Source organism: Paralichthys olivaceus, chromosome 23 (genome assembly GCF_024713975.1).
Source record: "Paralichthys olivaceus isolate ysfri-2021 chromosome 23, ASM2471397v2, whole genome shotgun sequence".
Lineage (NCBI taxonomy): Eukaryota > Metazoa > Chordata > Actinopteri > Pleuronectiformes > Paralichthyidae > Paralichthys > Paralichthys olivaceus.
In genome coordinates this window covers 1,339,344-1,357,415 of record NC_091115.1, presented here as the reverse complement: position 1 = coordinate 1,357,415, position 18,072 = coordinate 1,339,344, and the positions used below count along the sequence as shown (strand labels likewise).

The 18,072-nt window shown below is 49.7% G+C and overlaps 1 protein-coding gene across 2 annotated transcripts; it reads right to left on the bottom strand.

The window, feature by feature from the left end:
- Nucleotides 1-1,387: 1,387 nt before the first annotated feature.
- LOC109643607 (SLIT-ROBO Rho GTPase-activating protein 1-like) lies at nucleotides 1,388-17,705 on the bottom strand. 2 transcript variants are annotated; one of them, XM_069519582.1, is made up of 23 exons: nucleotides 17,506-17,705; nucleotides 10,921-11,116; nucleotides 10,770-10,824; nucleotides 10,584-10,691; nucleotides 9,588-9,650; nucleotides 9,175-9,372; nucleotides 8,959-9,087; nucleotides 8,641-8,862; nucleotides 8,277-8,378; nucleotides 7,183-7,380; nucleotides 7,016-7,100; nucleotides 6,886-6,913; nucleotides 6,730-6,763; nucleotides 6,581-6,641; nucleotides 6,416-6,493; nucleotides 6,200-6,334; nucleotides 5,491-5,596; nucleotides 4,722-4,946; nucleotides 4,481-4,560; nucleotides 3,933-4,113; nucleotides 3,287-3,427; nucleotides 2,360-2,693; nucleotides 1,388-2,267 (listed from the first exon to the last, which is right to left on the bottom strand). In XM_069519582.1, the coding sequence occupies exons 1-23, from the start codon at nucleotides 17,570-17,572 to the stop codon at nucleotides 1,815-1,817; spliced, it is 3,279 nt and encodes a 1,092-aa protein (XP_069375683.1). In that variant the 5' UTR covers nucleotides 17,573-17,705; the 3' UTR covers nucleotides 1,388-1,814. The 2 variants fall into 2 exon arrangements, with proteins under 2 accessions (XP_069375683.1, XP_069375684.1); XM_069519583.1 differs by having other exon boundaries at nucleotides 1,668-2,267; nucleotides 3,296-3,427.
- Between the last annotated feature and the right edge of the window lie 367 nt (nucleotides 17,706-18,072).

Here is an 18,072-nt window from a genome sequence, read left to right as displayed (position 1 = left end):
TCAGTCAACCTGAAGAACACACTGGAGGTTTATTGAGCGTTGGAACAAAACATTCAGCGACGTTTCGTTTAAATAAAGGTTCGTTCAGTTGATGACTTGAATGCTAATTTGTTCGGCTTTTATTTATAATATAAATACAACACGTTGATACAATCCATTTGGCTATATGAGCTCGTCTCTAGGAAGCTCAGGTTTCAAATACAGCAACACTAACGGACAAAAACCATTTCCTTAATTATCAAACACATTCAGAGAAACCTCCCGGCGTCGAGTTAAAATGCACCAACATGTGATGATGCTACATGCCAAGTACACGACCCTATACATCAAAGTGCAATGTCACAATGGGTTAATGCTAGAATTCATAATTCAGTAAATCTACTAAACACTTTTATGATTATTTCATTCGGAGTGCTGCTGCTCTTGGTTCAGGACATGCGTGAGTGGATTCACAACTCCCCAAAAAAGACAAGGATTAAAAAAAAAGGCACTTTCACATACACACACACTCACACACACACACGCACGTCACGTCTCATGTGAATCACCAGCCCGGTTGGAGGCCACATTCAGTGTGCTGTTCAAGTGTTTTTTTGGGCGTTTACACACGGAGCCCCACCCTGTTAGCTTATTGTGAATTTAAGGTTAACTAGTGACTTGAGTCTAACAAGCAAGTAAACCACTGTTCGGACACACACGCACGCACGCACGCACACAGAAATACACACAGGAAGTGGCATGCTTCTTTGCACTCGCTTTCCAAACTTGCACTTGCGTGTTCTGGCACTCAGGGCAGGCATGAATTATCTATCGTCTATCACTATTCTAGTGCTTCTGCACTTAACAAGGGAGCAGAACAAGGGCAGGCAAGCAGGACACACACACACTCACTCTCTCTCTCTCACACACATACACACACACAAACAAACCAGAATAACACCACACACCCCCCCCCCGTCCCAGAAAAGCTCAGTCCAACCTCCACCAGTCGACCATCACCCTGTTTGAAGCTCGGGTCCGGGCGTGGTTTTTTTTTTTTTTTCCCCTCCGAGAAAACATAAAAAGGCTGTTTTTAAAAAAGTTTAGTGAGTCGCCGCAGCAGCTCTCTGAACATTCATTAAATGGCTGAACAGTCGTTAAATACAGGAAACATTCATTAAATATCTGGACGTTTGGCAAAGTAACGTGAGTTTGGTGTCACTGACGACCTCAAGAGGCGTTTTCGTGGTTTGAGGTGAAAGTGAGCGTAGCAGCTGAACCGAGTCGTAACATAAAAAAATAAGAAGTCTCACAGACGTCGTTGAACCAGTGTCCCTTCGCTCTGCCGCGTCCTCGTCCCTCCGACCCGTCGTTCCCTCGTCACAGATGCAGCAGCCAATCAGGATAGTTTTTTTTTTGTTTTTTTTTCAAAGAAAACAGCAGCTCTTCATCGTCATGACAGCACAGCCAACATTCACGTCACTGAAACTACATTTTACTGGAGCTGGACTTCAGTCCCCACGTCTCTCTGACTGTGACCTCGGACACAGGACGCTCCTTCCTTTAGCTAACCTTTGATAAATGCTTCAACACATGGAGAAAGAAAACTCCTACACACCTAGAGAGTACACACCGACCTGACAACACATAAATATCATGGCATATCATATCATAGCTCATATATTATATTTTATTACTACATTAAAACCCTCTCGTCTTTCTACCCTTTCTACCCTCATGTTGATTATAAACATTAAGCAGTACCCTGATCTCCTCTTCTGGCCCAGTTTTGGCCCGGGTCGGCCTGATTCGGCCTCTTATCGGCCTGGTTTGGCTCACATGGTGCAGGATTTGTCCAGTGGTGGGGGCAGAGGCGGGGTGCTGCTCTTAGGGGGGACTATCGGCTTGGGCCTCAGGGCGGGGGGTCTCAGCGGAGCCCCCATGCGGGCGGCTGCCACGGGCTTGAAAGAGCCCAGGGCGTCAGGGGAGGGGTTGGCGGGTCTGGGGGGTCCAGGCGGGGGCCCAGGGAGCGGGCTGATGGGGCTCAGAGGACTGAGGGGGCTCGGGGTGCCCGGGGTCCCGGGGGTCCCGGGGGTGCCCGGGGTTCCAGGCGTGCCCGGGGTGCTGGGGGTGCTGTGGGGGCTGGGAGACTCGGAGGAGCAGGTGGTGACGGGGCCGTTCTTCACCTGCTCCAGAGTGTCCAGCACCACGTCGGGCGCCGGCCGGCAGCCCTGACGCTCCAGGTGCCGCAGCTCGCCCAGCGCTACCGTCACCGTCTCCTCGATGTCCTGCAGGGCGAGCGAGGAGAAACTCTCTTTAACGAACTGTGTAGGTGTAGGTGTGTGTGTGTGTGTGTGTGTGTGTGTGTGTGTGTGTGTACCTGTGCCAGTGTGTCAGGGTCCAGTCCTCTGGTTCGATGGGAGTCACTGAAGCCGTGTTGCCCGCTGCTTGAGCGCCGGATGGGCGTGTCCTCGGGTCTTCGCAGCGAATCATGTCGGCTCACGGTCATCGTCACGGCAGCAGAGCGGCGGCGGCGTTCTGGGCTGTCGAGGGGCGGGGTCAAGCCCTGACCACGCCCCAGCAGCAGCTCCCTTGGACTGAAGTGACCCGTCACGGGCGGAGAGCTTCGCTCCATCACACTCCCGTTCCCGTGGTTGTCGTTGGAGCGGCCGAGCGGACGTCGGAACAAACCGTCGGTTCTCTTCCTCCTGTGACTGAGATCAGGACGAGCGGACAACATGACATCATCAGCTGCTAAATAATAAAACAATCAAACAATTAAAATAAGAAAGAAAGAAAAGTAAAAAGACGAAGAGAAGACGATGAATTCACTTTTACTTTCGACTGTTGCAGAGAAGTTGTCGTGATGATTGAGGCAAACGACAGCGGTGGAAAGAAACTCATTAACTCAAGTACTTTGTACTTGACCTTGTATGTACTTGTGTATTTCTATTTCATTTACATTTTACTACTACTACTACTACTACTACTACTAATAATAATAATATTAATATTAATATTAACACTCGTTTGAATTCAGGACTTTAAATGGCGCCTGTTCTTCTGAATATTTCTTCCAGGGGTTTGTTCTCTACAGTCGGACTTTTGTCTCACATCTTCACACGTGTGTTGTCGGGGACGACTGTGAACATGGAAGTAGAGATGCTGCTTTCAGGCGATGAAGCGAGTCACATGAGAAACAGCTTCGAGAACAGCGCGATGAAATTCTCAGGTATTTTTAGAGGTGAGAGAACAAGATGGCGAACGTGTTCTCCCTCTGCTCTCTTGATAACGGAAGGTGTCTTACATCACGGACCTGTTAAAGGTCTCCGGAGGTCTGATGTCGGTGGGGGAGCTCAGTTCGCTCCTGGACCTCTTGTCGTCGGTGCTGCTGCTGCCGCCGTCGCTGTCCGCCTTCTGACTGAGAGTGTCGGACATGACGTCGGCCCTGAGGACGAAAGAGGAGACGCTCTGAATTCAAGTTGAAACCGGAGGAGCTGAAGCAACAGAGGAGTCCGATCATCAATTAAACGATCAATAGCTTGTGGTTAGTGACTCTGTTCATCAACAGGACGTGAAGTCGAGCGGGGAAAACAAGTCGTCACTGAGCAGAACGAGACACTTGTGTTGAGAAGAAGCTGAGAATCTGGTTTCATGGTGAAAATACATTTTTAGAAATAAAATAAAGTGATTAAAGGAACGAACATCTTTAATGGTGTGAATTAATTTCACCTGTGCAGCGAGAAAAGGTTGTTTGTGACCTATACTGCGGCCAACCACCAGGGGGCGATCGAGGTGTTTTGGCTTCAGTCGTGGGAGCCGCCACGTGGTCGTTCACAAGAACGTATTAAATTCTATCTGTCACAGTGTCACAACTGAAATTAAAGGGATCTTCAGTAAAAACGTGTGAAAAATATTCGAAAGCGTACGAATGTTCTCGGCCGTGCACTCGCCTGTCCTTCAGCACGATGTACTGATGAGGCACCAGGCCGTGGTTGCCGTTGAGTCGCCCCTCCCACCAGTCATGTGACGCTCGTTGGAAGAGCTGCAGCGACGCTCCCTTCTTGAAGGAGAGCTCGCGGCCGGAGCGGCCCACGTAGTCGAACCTCGCCACCGCCTCCACGCCCTCGCCCTCTGCCGTGAGAGAGAGAGAGAGAGGATGAAAGAAGATAAGGGACGTGAAAATAGAGGTGAACCTGAACTTGTCAATCAGCCGTCTCTGAGGGCTTTGTTCCTCCCACGGCCCGACCAATCAGAGGAGGGCGTTTAAAAAAAAAAGTCTATTCTGGTAAATCAGATGGGGAGAGGAGAGGAGGAGAGGAGAGGAGGAGGGAGGGATTGGAGAAGGCACTGAGGGAGCGAGGGAGGGAAGGAGAGAGAGTGGTGGTGGTTGGGGGTGTGTGTCGCCATGGCTGCAGTTGCCTTGGCAACCCCTCTCCACCAGGAGACAGCGGGATGGGAGAGCGTGGGCGATTGTGTGAAGGTCAGGGGTCAGGCGTACCCTCGTCGCTGGTCTGGGTCTCGGTGCCGGCGTCGGGCTCGGCCTCCTCCAGCGCTCCCGGCTCGCTGAACGGACTCTCGCTGGCGGGAGAGAGGAGAGAGAGAGAGATGCTGTTCATTCCTTCATTCAACTTGGAAACAAAGGGAGGAGGAGGAGGAGGAGGAGGAGGAGGAGGAGACGCTGCTGAGTTCACAGTCTGTCAATGAAACGTCTTCAGCGTCTCCTGGTCTGTGGGTCTCACCAGTACTGATCTCCGGTCATGCACTTCTCGTAAACCGGCCCGGGCAGGTCCTTGGTGTCGGGGAAGATGTTGTCGTGGTGCAGGATGACGGTTTTGACGACCTCGTTCACGTGCGCCTGACACGCCACCTGGTCCAGCGTGTCCGGCGTGGGCAGGAGGGTGGGGCCAAACACGATGGCCAAGTTCCCAGCGTCCATCATGTTCTCATCGCTGTACTGGGAAAGACTGAGAGGACAGAAACACTTTACTCTTAATAACACGGTGTCATGCCGTCAACAGACAAATGGACATTTTAAGGGACACGTGGATTTTATTCAAAGTTATGAAAGTTGTTCCAGGTTGTAAATGTTCTGCACGGTTGTGTTTTCAGGATGTTGTTGTTTCCAGCTCCTGCAGGAAGTTAAATATCAATGGAAATAAAAACAGCGTGTCTGAACCACGCTGACGGTGAATGAACCTCGTGGCCTTGCTAATAAACACGTCAATAAATCCAGCGGATGCATCACACCTGCACATCACACGCCTCCATCCCAACTGATCTCTCATCCTGTTTTCATGCGAGAGGCTGCGCAGACTCAACGAGCTCAGTTTTATCGTCTCTACTCGATGTGAGCGAGCAAACCTTCGCCCCCTCGCTGCAGAAGAGCTTTATGGCCTCTTCCACCTATCGTCAGGCTTTAACGCCACGCGGGAACTCTGGGAAAATGGAGAGAATTGAGCGATTGTCATTAACTGTGAAGTGGCTGGTTGCGTGTGAGCGGATACTCACTGGTTGAGGAAGGCGAACAGATAACGCATCACCACCAGCGTCGCCCTCGGGACGCCCAGGAGGATCTTACGGACGCACTGCGCTCTCTCGTAAAGGTTTTCTATTCCTGCAGCAGAGTAAAAAACACAGTCAAGACTTCCACCGCCTCACAGAGAGAGAAGCAGCCGGCTCCATATCTCTGCTGAAGAGGGGATGACTTTCAGAAAGACAAAGGGACAATAATGAGACGCAAAGACAAAGGAAGTGAGAGGGGAAGCGAGTGTGAGCTGAAGACAGAGAGAGAGAGAGAGAGAGAGAGAGAGAGAGAGAGTGAGAGAGAGAGAGAGAGAGAGACGCTCTGGGCTTCACAGCAGCAGCTCTGTGCAGATGGAAGTTAATTCTCCAGGTCACAGAAAAGCTGTTTTCAGACTCGTCAACTCTATCCTGACTTTCTCCAGAGTTCGTGTTTGTCCTGTGAAGACTCTCGCTCTGGAATCTCCTCGTCTTCGCCCCCTTGGTGCGACTCCTCTTCTCCTCTACACGTCCACTGGGACGTTTTCTCATTTTACTAAGGGACTTGGCAGTAAAAGGAAAATATCCGGAGCAACAGACTTTGTTCTTACATTCGGCCCCTCTGGAGAATTTCAGGAGAATACCCAGAGTGCATTGCAGGTCTGAAAGCAGCTCAAGTGTCTCGCACATCAACAGTGAAAAAGACGACTTCACTCACGGACGCAGGAGATGAGGTCGTTGAATCTCTCCTTGGGGAACAGCGGGTTCTCCAAACCCCTGAAGTAGAGCTTCAACACTCCAGCCACAGAGTTGATGTCATGGTTGCTCTCCTCGTCAATCAGCGGGTCGTTACCTGAGCGAGACGCACAACAAGTCAACCGGGGTTTTAACCCCACGGGGCTGTCGAACGTGCGACCTTCAGGTGACCTCTCACCTCTTTCGAAGGAGTTCTTGATATCGTTGACCTCCACCTGAGATCCTGACACCCGGAATATGCCCTGATGCTGGAGACCTGTTGGGAACACAACACATTTAGTTTGAAATATATTTGTTACGAGATCGTAGATTCGACATCGACGTCTAAGTGACTAGAACCCACCGTGTAGATTGATGTAGCGGATGCAGCTCTCCACCAGCAGGGGTATGGCTTTGGTTGAGTCCTAGAAACACAACTCGTGTTAGTTACGGTTGATGCTTTACTTCATATTCACCTCTTTGGATTGTGAGACGGTGGAGGGGAGAGTCTACCTGGTGTTTGCTGTGAGAGTTCTTACGCCCACGACTGAAACAGACAGAAGAGGAGAGGGAGAGTCTCACTGTCACAGTGAAGTTGCATGATGGGAAATAACAGTTATCATTAACGTGAGGAGAAAATGTGCACTGAGGCATGAAATGAGGCTTCACCTCGTGGTTAGCAGATCAGCTTTATAACCTGCAGGAAGAGACAGGAGGAGTTTTAAAGGTCAGAGATGATGATGATGATGATGATGGTGGTGGTTGTGTGTTTGTGTGACACACTTTGTGTCGGTCTCACCTTCTGCTAAAGCTTTCGTCAGGATGTCGTGTTTGGCCTGAAGTTTGGAAATGAGGTTACTCCCCTCCAGATACTCGCGGAACTTCTGAGGATTGACAAAATAAAAACACTGGTCTCAGTGTGCGTCCCGCTGTTTGGACTTGTTCTTAATGTGTTGCTGTTCTCACGTTGAAGTAGAACAGCTCCGTCTCCTGATGATTGGCCCGTCTCTTGGCCAGACTCGGTTTGTTCAAGTAACCGTCCGACACGCTGGACTTGACCGACTCGGAGGACGGGCTGTGGGTGAAGCTCTGGGAGACGTCGTAGTTGTCCAGAACCGTCACGTCCTGCAGCGTCGTCAGGGTCGCACCCCAGGTCTTCTTCACCTGGAGAGGGGAAAGAAAACAGAGACAACAAGAGGACGATTGTCCCTTTGAGTTTTGTTTAAACATCATTATGATCAATGTCTCTGCCTGAACTTCAAATATATAAATCTCCTGAATATCAATCACATCAGGAGAAGAAAAGCTTTTACTTTGCATCACTGAGAAACTGAAGTTTGATAGAAACAGGTCCTGAGCTGCACGTCAAACTATTTTCCCACTTTACCACAGAATCCAACTTCTGCTCTCTGCTGACTCTGTGCAGAAGCTCGACTTTGTAAAAATCAAAAATGATTTCCTTCAGTGCACACGGCTTCACGGATCACGAGATATGAATTATGGATTTGTAATTGTTTCACGGTGGCGTTTCATTTTCCTAAATGTTTGATGAAGAGTGTGAGCGCTCAAGCGCAACTGCTACGACGCAGACTCAGTGCGTTTGTATTTGCAGCAAAGATATCAGCTGCAAAAGTGTTTGTGTGCAATAACCAGGGCGCGTTGACGTGCGTTCATGTTTGTGTGTTTAATGAATCCACACTCTTCTGGTTCCTCTGCCCTCCGAGGTGAGTCGACGGCTGCTGACAACAGAGGAGGCCACGGCCGCAGCAGCTCGTCGCCTTCAGATGGTGCCAGTTTATTTTTGGAGGCTGCATCTGTTACATGATCACCTCATTAAAAGTGTGTGAATCCTCTTAACTGTTTGTTACTGTCAGAAAATAACGTCTGAATTTCTCATGAGAAGCTTTTAGCAGAGGACGAAGTGTCAGAAGCTGGAGGGACAGAGGCGGGACGCTCTGACGCTGGATCAGTGTATTGTTGTTGTGTTTTTGTGCGATGGACTGACAACATGTCCAGGTCGACGTCCTCCAGATGGATCGATGGACATTTGTGCGTCTCACCTCTTCATTCTCGATCTTCAGCGACGCCAGGCGGGTCTGGAGCTGAGTGAGACGGAGGGAGAGCTCGGCCTGGACCTGAGGCTGGGAGGCGATCTGGGTCACCTGACAGGAAGTGAGACGACAACGAGGCGATCAGAGAAAACTCCAGAAACTATTCAGAGAAACTGAGCGTCTGAGTGAAAATCAAATGCAGAGGAAGAGGAAACTGTCGACGTTTGTGAGGAAGAGTAATGTCTCTAATTCTTGAAACATATTTATTCGTAGATGTTTGAAAAACAATCTCTCGACTCTCTCTCTTTCTTCTGCCTCCTGAAATAAATCAAACTTCAACTTCCAGATGTTTTTACAAACTCGATGTACTGACTGCGTCGCCCATGTGGGCCTGGAAGCTGAAGCGCTGCGGGGGGCAGAAGGCGGTGGGGTAGAGGCCCAGCAGACGCTGCCTGTCGCGGGCGGGGTCCAGGCCCTCGACGGCGCCCTCCAGCACCTCCAGCCCCGCCCTCCTGGAGGCCTCAAGGCTCAGTTCGGCTGATAGGTAGGTCTTCAGAGCCCGACTCAGACTGGAGTGGTACCCTAGGTCACAACACTGGGTGGAGGGACAGTAGGAGTACATGTGTAATATAAACATATACAGTAGAGATGACAGAGGACGATTTGAGATCTTCAGTGAACGTCTACTCACGTCTATGATGTCCGGCAGGTCGTGGATGTAATATTTGAACACGGAGGCGTTAGTGGCCTCCAGCGTCAGCAGGTACTCGTTCCTCGCTTTAAGAGCCTTCAGTTTGTTCTCCGAGTACTTTGCCTTCCGCTGGCAGAGACAGAAACAGACATGACAACATGACGCTATCAATCACATCTGCAGAGGTTCATGTGGTGAATGGACGTGACCTCGTACCTTCTCTCTCATCTTCTCCATCTTGCGTGCGGCGTTGCGTCTCTGGTGGCGCTCCTCTATCCGCAGGCCGAACACAGGCTCCACCCCTCCGCCCGTCCCCGACACGCCCTTCACGCGGCCCTCCTGACGCTCCGCCTCACGCAGCTTGGTCTCCGCGTTGACCGTCTCCGAGTGGTACATGTGATATGTCTTCATCACCTGGGTAACAGAAGCCCTCATTAACACAAACGCTCAGTCAGGGACGACGGCTTTTATTCGTCGAGGTCCAAACTAATCTGATTCCAGAGTTTGGACGAGAAGCTTTGAAAAGACACATATTCTCCTGCAAGGATTTTTTACAGACATGAAAAAAAAGTTGCACATCACCAGACGTTAAAAGTTTTCAGGGCTCTCTGTCCCTCTGCTCCACTTACGGTGTAAAGCTCGTTCAGGAGCTTCATGAGATCTTCCTGAAGCTGGAAGATGATCTCTTTACTCTGAAAGACACAAGCAGGAGGGAAACATCCGGTGAATACACGCACGAGGTAAAATGATTCACCAGCGTCTGCGTCACGTTCTAAAGATCAGGGGAGATTATTCTAACGATTTGAATGTCGTCCATTACTTATTTACAGTCGCTCAGATAAACGCTGAGCTCTGCAGGTTCATCTCTATCGTGAAGATATTTATTACGTCTGGTTAAAGGAAGAATCGGAGTATAAATCAAAGTATAACGCTAGAGTGAAGTACTTCCACCACTGCACGCTCTGCATCTTCAAACAGCGTCTTTAAGTAGAAGAGTTGATTCTAATGCAAAGTAAAGTCTGTGCTCCCCTGGGCCTCCCTGCGCCTCCTCACAGTTTAGCAAATTAAACACACGTGCACGCGCGGCGGCACCTCCTCCAACTTTAGCTCCGCGTGTTCATTATTCATCTTCCGGCTCGTCTTTTATTCATGTTGACTAAAGTGCAGCGGCTGCCGGCAGCTCCAAACAGTACGACCCCGTCGCTTCCCCGTCTTCAAGCATCCTCTCAGAAAGCTGGAGAAAAGGGGCGGACCGCTGCGTGGCCATGGCGACAGGCTCAGCTGATGTTTCCTCCGCGGGCGCTGTGGGATTCATTCATCCTGGAATTCCTCAGTCATTTTGGCTTAATGTAATATTAATGTGGCACCGGGCCGCCACATAACTCCTTCCTCCAGACCGGTCGGCTGTTAAATGCATGAGAGTGAAATTCGCTCTGAGCGCAGGCGGCGGAGCGCTGCTTCATTTCCCTCGTTTCACTTATGAATTCATTTGTTGGTGTGTGTGGTCAGGTCCTCTTATTTATGTGGAGCTGTCGGGCCGTCCTGATGGAGCACCAGTGTTTCTCCACTCTGACACAGATGGTGCTCGGGTCCTTCACAGGGAAACAAAATGAAAACAGTCTCACCCTCTTCAGCAGGCGTGCCGAGTCCTCGCTGATGTGTGTGAGGCGCGTGATGACGTTGTTCAGGTAGAGGTCGCTGAGCGTCGCGTGGTCCTTACTCTCCCTCCTCACCTGGGAAGAAGAAGAAAAAAACAGAAGTGAGGAACATCTCGGCTTCTTGTCGCGAAAGAGTCGGAGGCAGAAACAAACCTGGTTCAGCAGCAGGTACCAGCAGTTGACCGGAGAGAGCAGATTCTGATCTTTTCTGAAAGAGAGACGGATCGTTTAAAACAGAGCAAGAACACACAGACACACACACACACACACACACACACACACACACACACACACACAGTCCTACTTGTATTGCTGATGATCTTTCGTGCTGCGTGTCTTCGCCATGAACCTCTCGGCGAGCTTCTCCAGGTTTCGGGAATATTCCGTCTCGATCTCGGCCTTTTTCCTGAAGAAGTCCTGCAGGTCCTGAAGCAGCTGGACCCGCATCTCCGTCTGCTGCTCCAGACAACGCTGCTGCTCCACCAACTGCGTCCGCACATCTACACACACACAGACAGACACACACACAAACAAACACACGGATGTTGTTCGTTTGATCCACTGCAGCAGAATTACTAGAACACGCTTTCGAAGGCGTCTGTGCTTATTGTGCCGTCGTATTTCCGTCTCGTGATGCATGACATGTATTGATTTTTCATTTCTCCCAAACAGAGACATCAGATTATCCGTCGTTGCTTTTATTTGGTTCCATCATCTTCTTGTTGTCGTGCAGTGAAAAAAAGAAAAGATCACAGGCCCCATTTTTTGTGGCGGTGCACCAACGACCAGCGCTCTGACCTTTTGGCATCGTCCTGACCTTGAGATCTGCTCTGCCCGTGTGTGTGGCACCAGCACAGGAGGCACTTTGCACAGGTGCCGGTGGGAGGTTCGTCTAAGTGAGGCGGAGGCGTGAGGCACATTGTTGGTGCTTCGGTGGAAATTATGTCTGTCGCCAACTTCCTGGTGATTTCACCGACGAGAGCGAACTAAATGTGAGAAAAGTGGATTCATCATGAAGGGACCAGGACTGAGATAGTGGAAGATGATACTGAGATATTAAGGATGATCCACGTCAATATAAAAAGATCATCACATGTAAAAAGCTGGAAATGGTGAATGTTTTTATTTTCTGTCATTGAATCGCTCTTATTCTTCTTCTTCTTCTTCCTCACTTCACTTTCACCGTCTCTCCATTCCTTTAAAAATTGCTGATGAAGACAAACTGACAATTTTTCACTGAGGAGTCACCTTGGACGACATCTTCTGACCACACACACACACACACACACACACACACACACACACACACACACACACACACACAGTCAGCATGGTAATGCCTGGCTGCGCTTGTGCTGTTTCAGAGTCGAATCTATCTGCAGCAGGAGGGAGAGAGAGGAGAGCGAGCACAGAATACACAATGATAACTCCAGCTCTCTCTCTCTCTCTCTCTCTCTCTCTCTCTCTCTCTCAGACACACACACACAAAGACAGACACACCAATCCCCTCGGGGGCTCTATCCACTCCACTACCTGTTGTCTTGGCAACCACACACTGTGTGTGAACCATGTGATGAGGAAGGTGAAGAGCTTGAATCTGCTGCATCGATATCACACACACACACACACACACACAGACACACACACTGAGACACACACACACACACACACACAGACACACACAGTTTGCCGGACATGCTTCATAGATTTCTACAGCATGGCCATTGGTACCCACAATTCTATGAAACTCCATTATTGTGTGTGTGTGTGTGTGTGTGTGTGTCTGTGTGTGTGTGTGTGTCTTCTGGTGTCGTTTTGCTGTCGATATCTTACTAATTTAAAATGGCTGCCATCTCACGTCTCTGATTTGAAACACTTTCTTTTGCCTCAGATCAGCTTCTCCATCGTGAGCAGCTGAGTCGTCATAGAAACGAGCGGCATCTGTGAAAAAGGCCAAGAATCCCAGCAGGTTCTTTTTGTTTCAGACGACATCATCGTTGACGTTTGTCCGATTAACGCTCAACACGTTTCCACCGGTTCAACTTCTCCGTCTGACGTGTTCTTGACGTTTATCTAAGCGAACATCGAACGCACCTCGTGATTGTTGCGATGAAGTATTTCGGCGAACAGTAAAACTCACAGACCAGATAGTCTCAGCAGTGCATCAGTGATGCAGTGCAGCTGAAGCAGTGATGCTCTGTGTGTGAACTCTTTGAGTCTTTTTCTTGTGAATCTCTTCGTGGGCTCTGTGGGGATTTCAGACTCTGCATCAAAGACGGTAAATGTTTAAACTTCACTTCCTCTTTACATAAATGTTCAGCAGAGACCGAGCTGCTGCCGAGACGCAGATTAAATCATTTGTTCGGCTAAAATCCTCAGTGGAGAAGAAAACAAGAATCCGGGAGTAATCACAGCTGCAGAATCTTGTTTCTGTTATAAATTAACCTGCCTCTTATTTTTCTGTGTGAAACATTTTGTCGATATGATTTCAGAAAATAGAAAAACATAAACACAAAGTGTGAGGTTGTGTCATCGTCTCCACGTCTTACGTCACAAGACAACCAGTTCATACTATGTCACGTTTAAGAAGCCGGATGGTTTCTTCTAAAAACAGAAACTAATATTGATTGATCTCCCATCACAACTTCACGTAATGGGATCACTACTTTAAAATAAACTTCAACAACGTAAAGGTGAGTTTAAGCGTCATGGGAAAATAGTATTTTTGAGGTTTGTAGGAAGAAGATTTAAAGATGGCTAACCCGTAAAGATGAGGAGTAAGTGTTGTTTGTTCAATCGTCCAAACTTTCTGATTTTGTGAGTAAATAAAAAATCTCTCCAGTTTCAAAGTAAGTCAAAGTATAAACCACAACAAATCCATCAGTCAAGAAGAGAATCTGATTAACTGCTAATGAGAATAACGGTTGGCAGCAGCTCAGAGTGTGAAGGAGAAACAGAAGCAGGTTTTATTCTGCGGAGCAGGACGAGGATTCCAGCAGATCCACGGAGCGGCTGAGATAACATCAATGGAACTCCTCTGCTTGGATCAGAGTCAATTGAAAGTGAAAGGAGGAAATCCGCTTCGTTTTCACCTTTTGAAGTCTGAAACGCCTCTCCTCCTCAGAAACCTCCTCGTGCGTCCTCGTAACACCCACGACGAGGAGACTCGGCCCACGTTTGATCCCAGCTACAGTCACAATGAGCCGAAAACACTCTGACACGGGGAAACGGAAACGCAGAGAAAGAACTCACCGAGCGTAAAAGAGTTTGTCTGGTGAGAATCTCTGGACTGACTCCAGCTGAAAAGCTTCTGGAGGAGGAGACGAAGCGCTCAGGTCACGCACCACTGAAGGTCAAAGCATGAAACCAGGGAAGAGGACGACGCAAACAAACATCCTGAAGTTAACACACGGAATCTTTTACATTCGGGGCTTTCAACGTCAGCAACGCAGATTTAAATCTGGATATTCATCGTGTAAATGAGATTCATGGTTGTTTTGTGCACACAGCTCTGGTCTGAGGCGGTTTATACCAGAAAACCCTTCAAGGTAGAAAAAGGTGCATTAATGCGAAACCATCAAATCATTACTGTGTCCGTCAGAGCTCCGACTGAAGATTTCATTTCAAATGAAAACGGCCTCTTCAAGTTTGATCTTTTTCAAATCGTGATTTATCTTTTAATTAAAATGCAGGAAGTAAAGACCACCTGCAAATCTGTCCTTCATTTACATATTCAACAAACATCACAGGTTCTTCATTCGGCCTCCATCTCCTCAGCATTATGGCGGAGGTGCTCAACACTATGAGAGCGGCGAGGGACGATAACGGCAAAGTTGAGGATCGGACCTATCATATGACCTATACCGCAGCCAGCCAGCAGGTGGCGATCGACACGCTTTGGCTTCACTATGGGGGAGTTGTCACGTCGGCCATCTTCATTTAGAGCCTGTGGTTCAGGGCCGTCATCAGGTAACGTTAAAGTCAACATTTATTTATTTCCAGTCGTAGCTACATTGATTAACATGAATTTAATGAAATCTTGATACGTGGAGCTCCGCCCTGAAAATGTTCTGCGCTGCAGAAGATGTGAAATGTTGAGAATCGACTCTGAGCTGCAGCTTCACAGACAGAGAATGATTGTGGTGAGTGACTCGTCGTTGGTTCCTTGGTTGTTAGTTCCAGATGAAACCGTTTGGACTGCTCATCAGACAGAAGACGATTTGAAGACGTGACCTTGGACTTGTAATCCACTGTTTTCACTTAACGACATTTCAGAGACCGTTTATCAATTAGGTCAAGAAAGTAAAGAGTCAAATTAATTGAACCTAACGTCAGAGGGTCGACTTCCATCCATCCTGTGAGGATCCTGCTGAGGGAGCGTTCACCTCCTGCTGGTGATTGATCATGTGACCGACTCATTAATTATCCTCCGCTAATGTTTAAACCTCGACTGTGCCCCGCCCCCCCCCCCATAATGAGGAGAAGTTTTATGTTTGTTTCACAGATTGTAAATAAATCTGTGGTTTTGTATCTGGACTCGAGTCTTTTGCTTTAATTCTTTAGTTTAAACATCAGAATAAAAAAACTCAAGAGGGACGTTTGTGAATGTAAAACATGACATCATCTTTTCACTGACTCACTGATGTACGTCCTGTATGTTGCTGTGATGTCACAAGATTAGGCAGCTGGCCGTTGCCATACCGACCAGGTTCAAGGACACAGGGGTAAAGTACTGCTGGATCATCATTAACAAATGGAGACACGCACACACATGCACACACACGCACACACTGTTCACGGCCTTTGAGTCGGAGCTCCAGAACATTTACTCAGCGAAGAGTCACTTCATTTTCCTGCTCCTCCATCCCTCCCTCCATCCCTCCATCCCTCCCTCCATCCCTCCCTCCCTCCCTGTTCATCTGCCTCTCCGTCCTGCAGGTATTCAGATGTGAGGTCACTAATCACCTGCATGCACACGCAGGCAAAAACACAGGAGCTGCAGACGCCACCACCACCACCACCACCGCCGCAGCAGCAGCAGCAGCAGCAGGAGGAGGAAACACTTCATCTCTGCCTGGCGTCTGTCTCTCCTCTGCTCCTGCAGCTCTCTCTCCTTCTCCCCTCATCATTTGCATTTTCTCATTAAGACGATTCTCATCTCTCTGAGGAAGAGGAGGTGTCACACGCTGGCGAGGTGACAGTCCGCCACACCAGGAGGGAGCAGCGCACGCACACTGCAACTTAAACCAGAGCGTTATCAAGCACACAAATATGTGCCGTCAGCACTGAGCTTAATGATAACGCCACCTTTCCAAAAGGCTCCCCTCACCTCAGCGAGCAGACCCCACCTCCTCGTGAGAGAGCGGCGGCTCCTTCCTGTGTGTACATTACACACCACCTCCCTGCATCGACCAATCAGGAGCCAGAGCAGGGAGGCAGACTTGGAAAGCACATAGTTACAAGAGTGGATCTATACGTTTGGCTCTGGGCAGGAGGCGACAGGGACGCAGAGAGCGCCGGGGCGGCCGAGAGGGGGGGCGTGGGGGCTTTATCTTGAGTGGTCATTACAACGCAGGGCATCCCCGAGTGTGTTTTGGCAGGAAGCCAGAGCAAGGGCCACACACACACTCTCACAAACACACACAAACACAAACAACACACTCCTCATTTGGGGGCTGTAATGCTCTCCTCTACTCTCCATTAAATTTAATCACTCAAAGTCTGTGTTGATTCATTGTGCGTTCAAGTGTGTTTGTGTCACACCGACGGGGAAAAAGAGGAATGAGAGGAGGAGACGAACGAGAGGAAGAGGGGAGAGAACGCACGTTTCCTCCCAGTCACTCAGAGGAGACAGTGGATTTAAAGGCTCCTTTTAGAGGCTGAAAGCGATGGCCGCCGCCGCCGCCGCCGTGGTGGTGATGTCGTGGGCGTAGGTGACAAGTGAATAGTGTGAAGAGCCATGTGGTGAGAGCGAGCTGAGGGCGGCACGAGGAAGAGCTGAATAAATATAGACGGGGGATGGATGTGAGGTGGAACAAAAAGAGAGAAGGTTGAGTCCCGATGGCAGCTGCAGGTGTCCGCAGCTAAAGGTCGGACATTTTGAACTGTGTCAGCCGAACAGCAGGTGAAGAAGCGGGCGCTCAACAAAACCCTGCATCTCCGCCTCTGGTTCAGAGAGAACGAGGCCGTTAGAGTTTTCACGAAAGGTCATTTCACTGGTCCGTCAAACAGGGCTGATGGTAACCATGGTGAGGGGAGGAGGAGGAGAGAGGGTTGTCCCACGGTCATGGCAACCACTATTTCAGGACTGATGTTGTCATCATCATCTTCATCATCATCACCTAAACATGTCACCAGTTTAGCAGCAGGTGATCCATAGGGACCACACACACACACACACACACACACACACCCACACACACACACACACACACACACAGACACACAGACACACACACACACACTGCTGCAGTCACAGCCACAGAGGAATACCAATAGAAAGACTGGAAGAGGACACACTCGCCCCAGGTCTGAGAGTAAAACCTGCTAAAACACACACACACACACACACTTGGGTGAAATAGATTAAGAGGTTCTGCAGAACACACACACACACACACACACACACACACACACACACACACACACACACACACACACACACCTACAAAACCCATCCTCCCCCCTCAGGCGCCATGCAGCACTCAGGATGAACCCAGAAATCCTGACGTCTCATGGTGAGGTGTCAGCTCACACACACGCACACACACACACACACACAGGGCTGGATCGTGTGCATGAGTGCTGAACATGCAGGCAGTCAGGTGTGTGTGTGTGTGTGTGTGTGTAGGTGAGAGAGGGTGGGTGTGACACTGGCTGCAGCTCTTACCTTTGACCTGACTCTCGTACTCCGCCAGGATTTCTTTGTCCTTCTTGCTTTTGTTTGAGTTGGACATGTCTCCGCAGCGCGCGTGACCGATCGACAGGTAGACAGCAAATGTTTATTTCCCTCCGCGTGCACGGCCCCAGGCTTCACCGGCGAACATGCCCGTTTGGATCCATCCAGTGCCGCAGCGACACAGCCACAGCGGCCGCGCACCTCCACGCTGAGGAGGAGCCGGGAGGGAGGGAGGGAGGGAGGGAGGAGAGAGAGGGGAGGCGCTTGCAAAATCACGCACGCTCACTGAGAAATTACCCACTCGCGACCGTGACGGCTGCTGCTGCAGACCCGCGCACACGTGCACACCTCATCATCCTGTGGGAGGAAAAGAAAAGAGGAGGTGAATGAATGAGGAGCAGGAGGATCTGCTGCAGCGCGCATGCACGCACGCACATGCACCGGGCTGCAGGGAGGGAGCACCGGGCACACGCCCACTAGGTGGAAATGCAACGGACCACGCACGCACGCGCATGCAAACGCACACCTCCGTGAGAGTCGGTATTCCACCTTTAACAC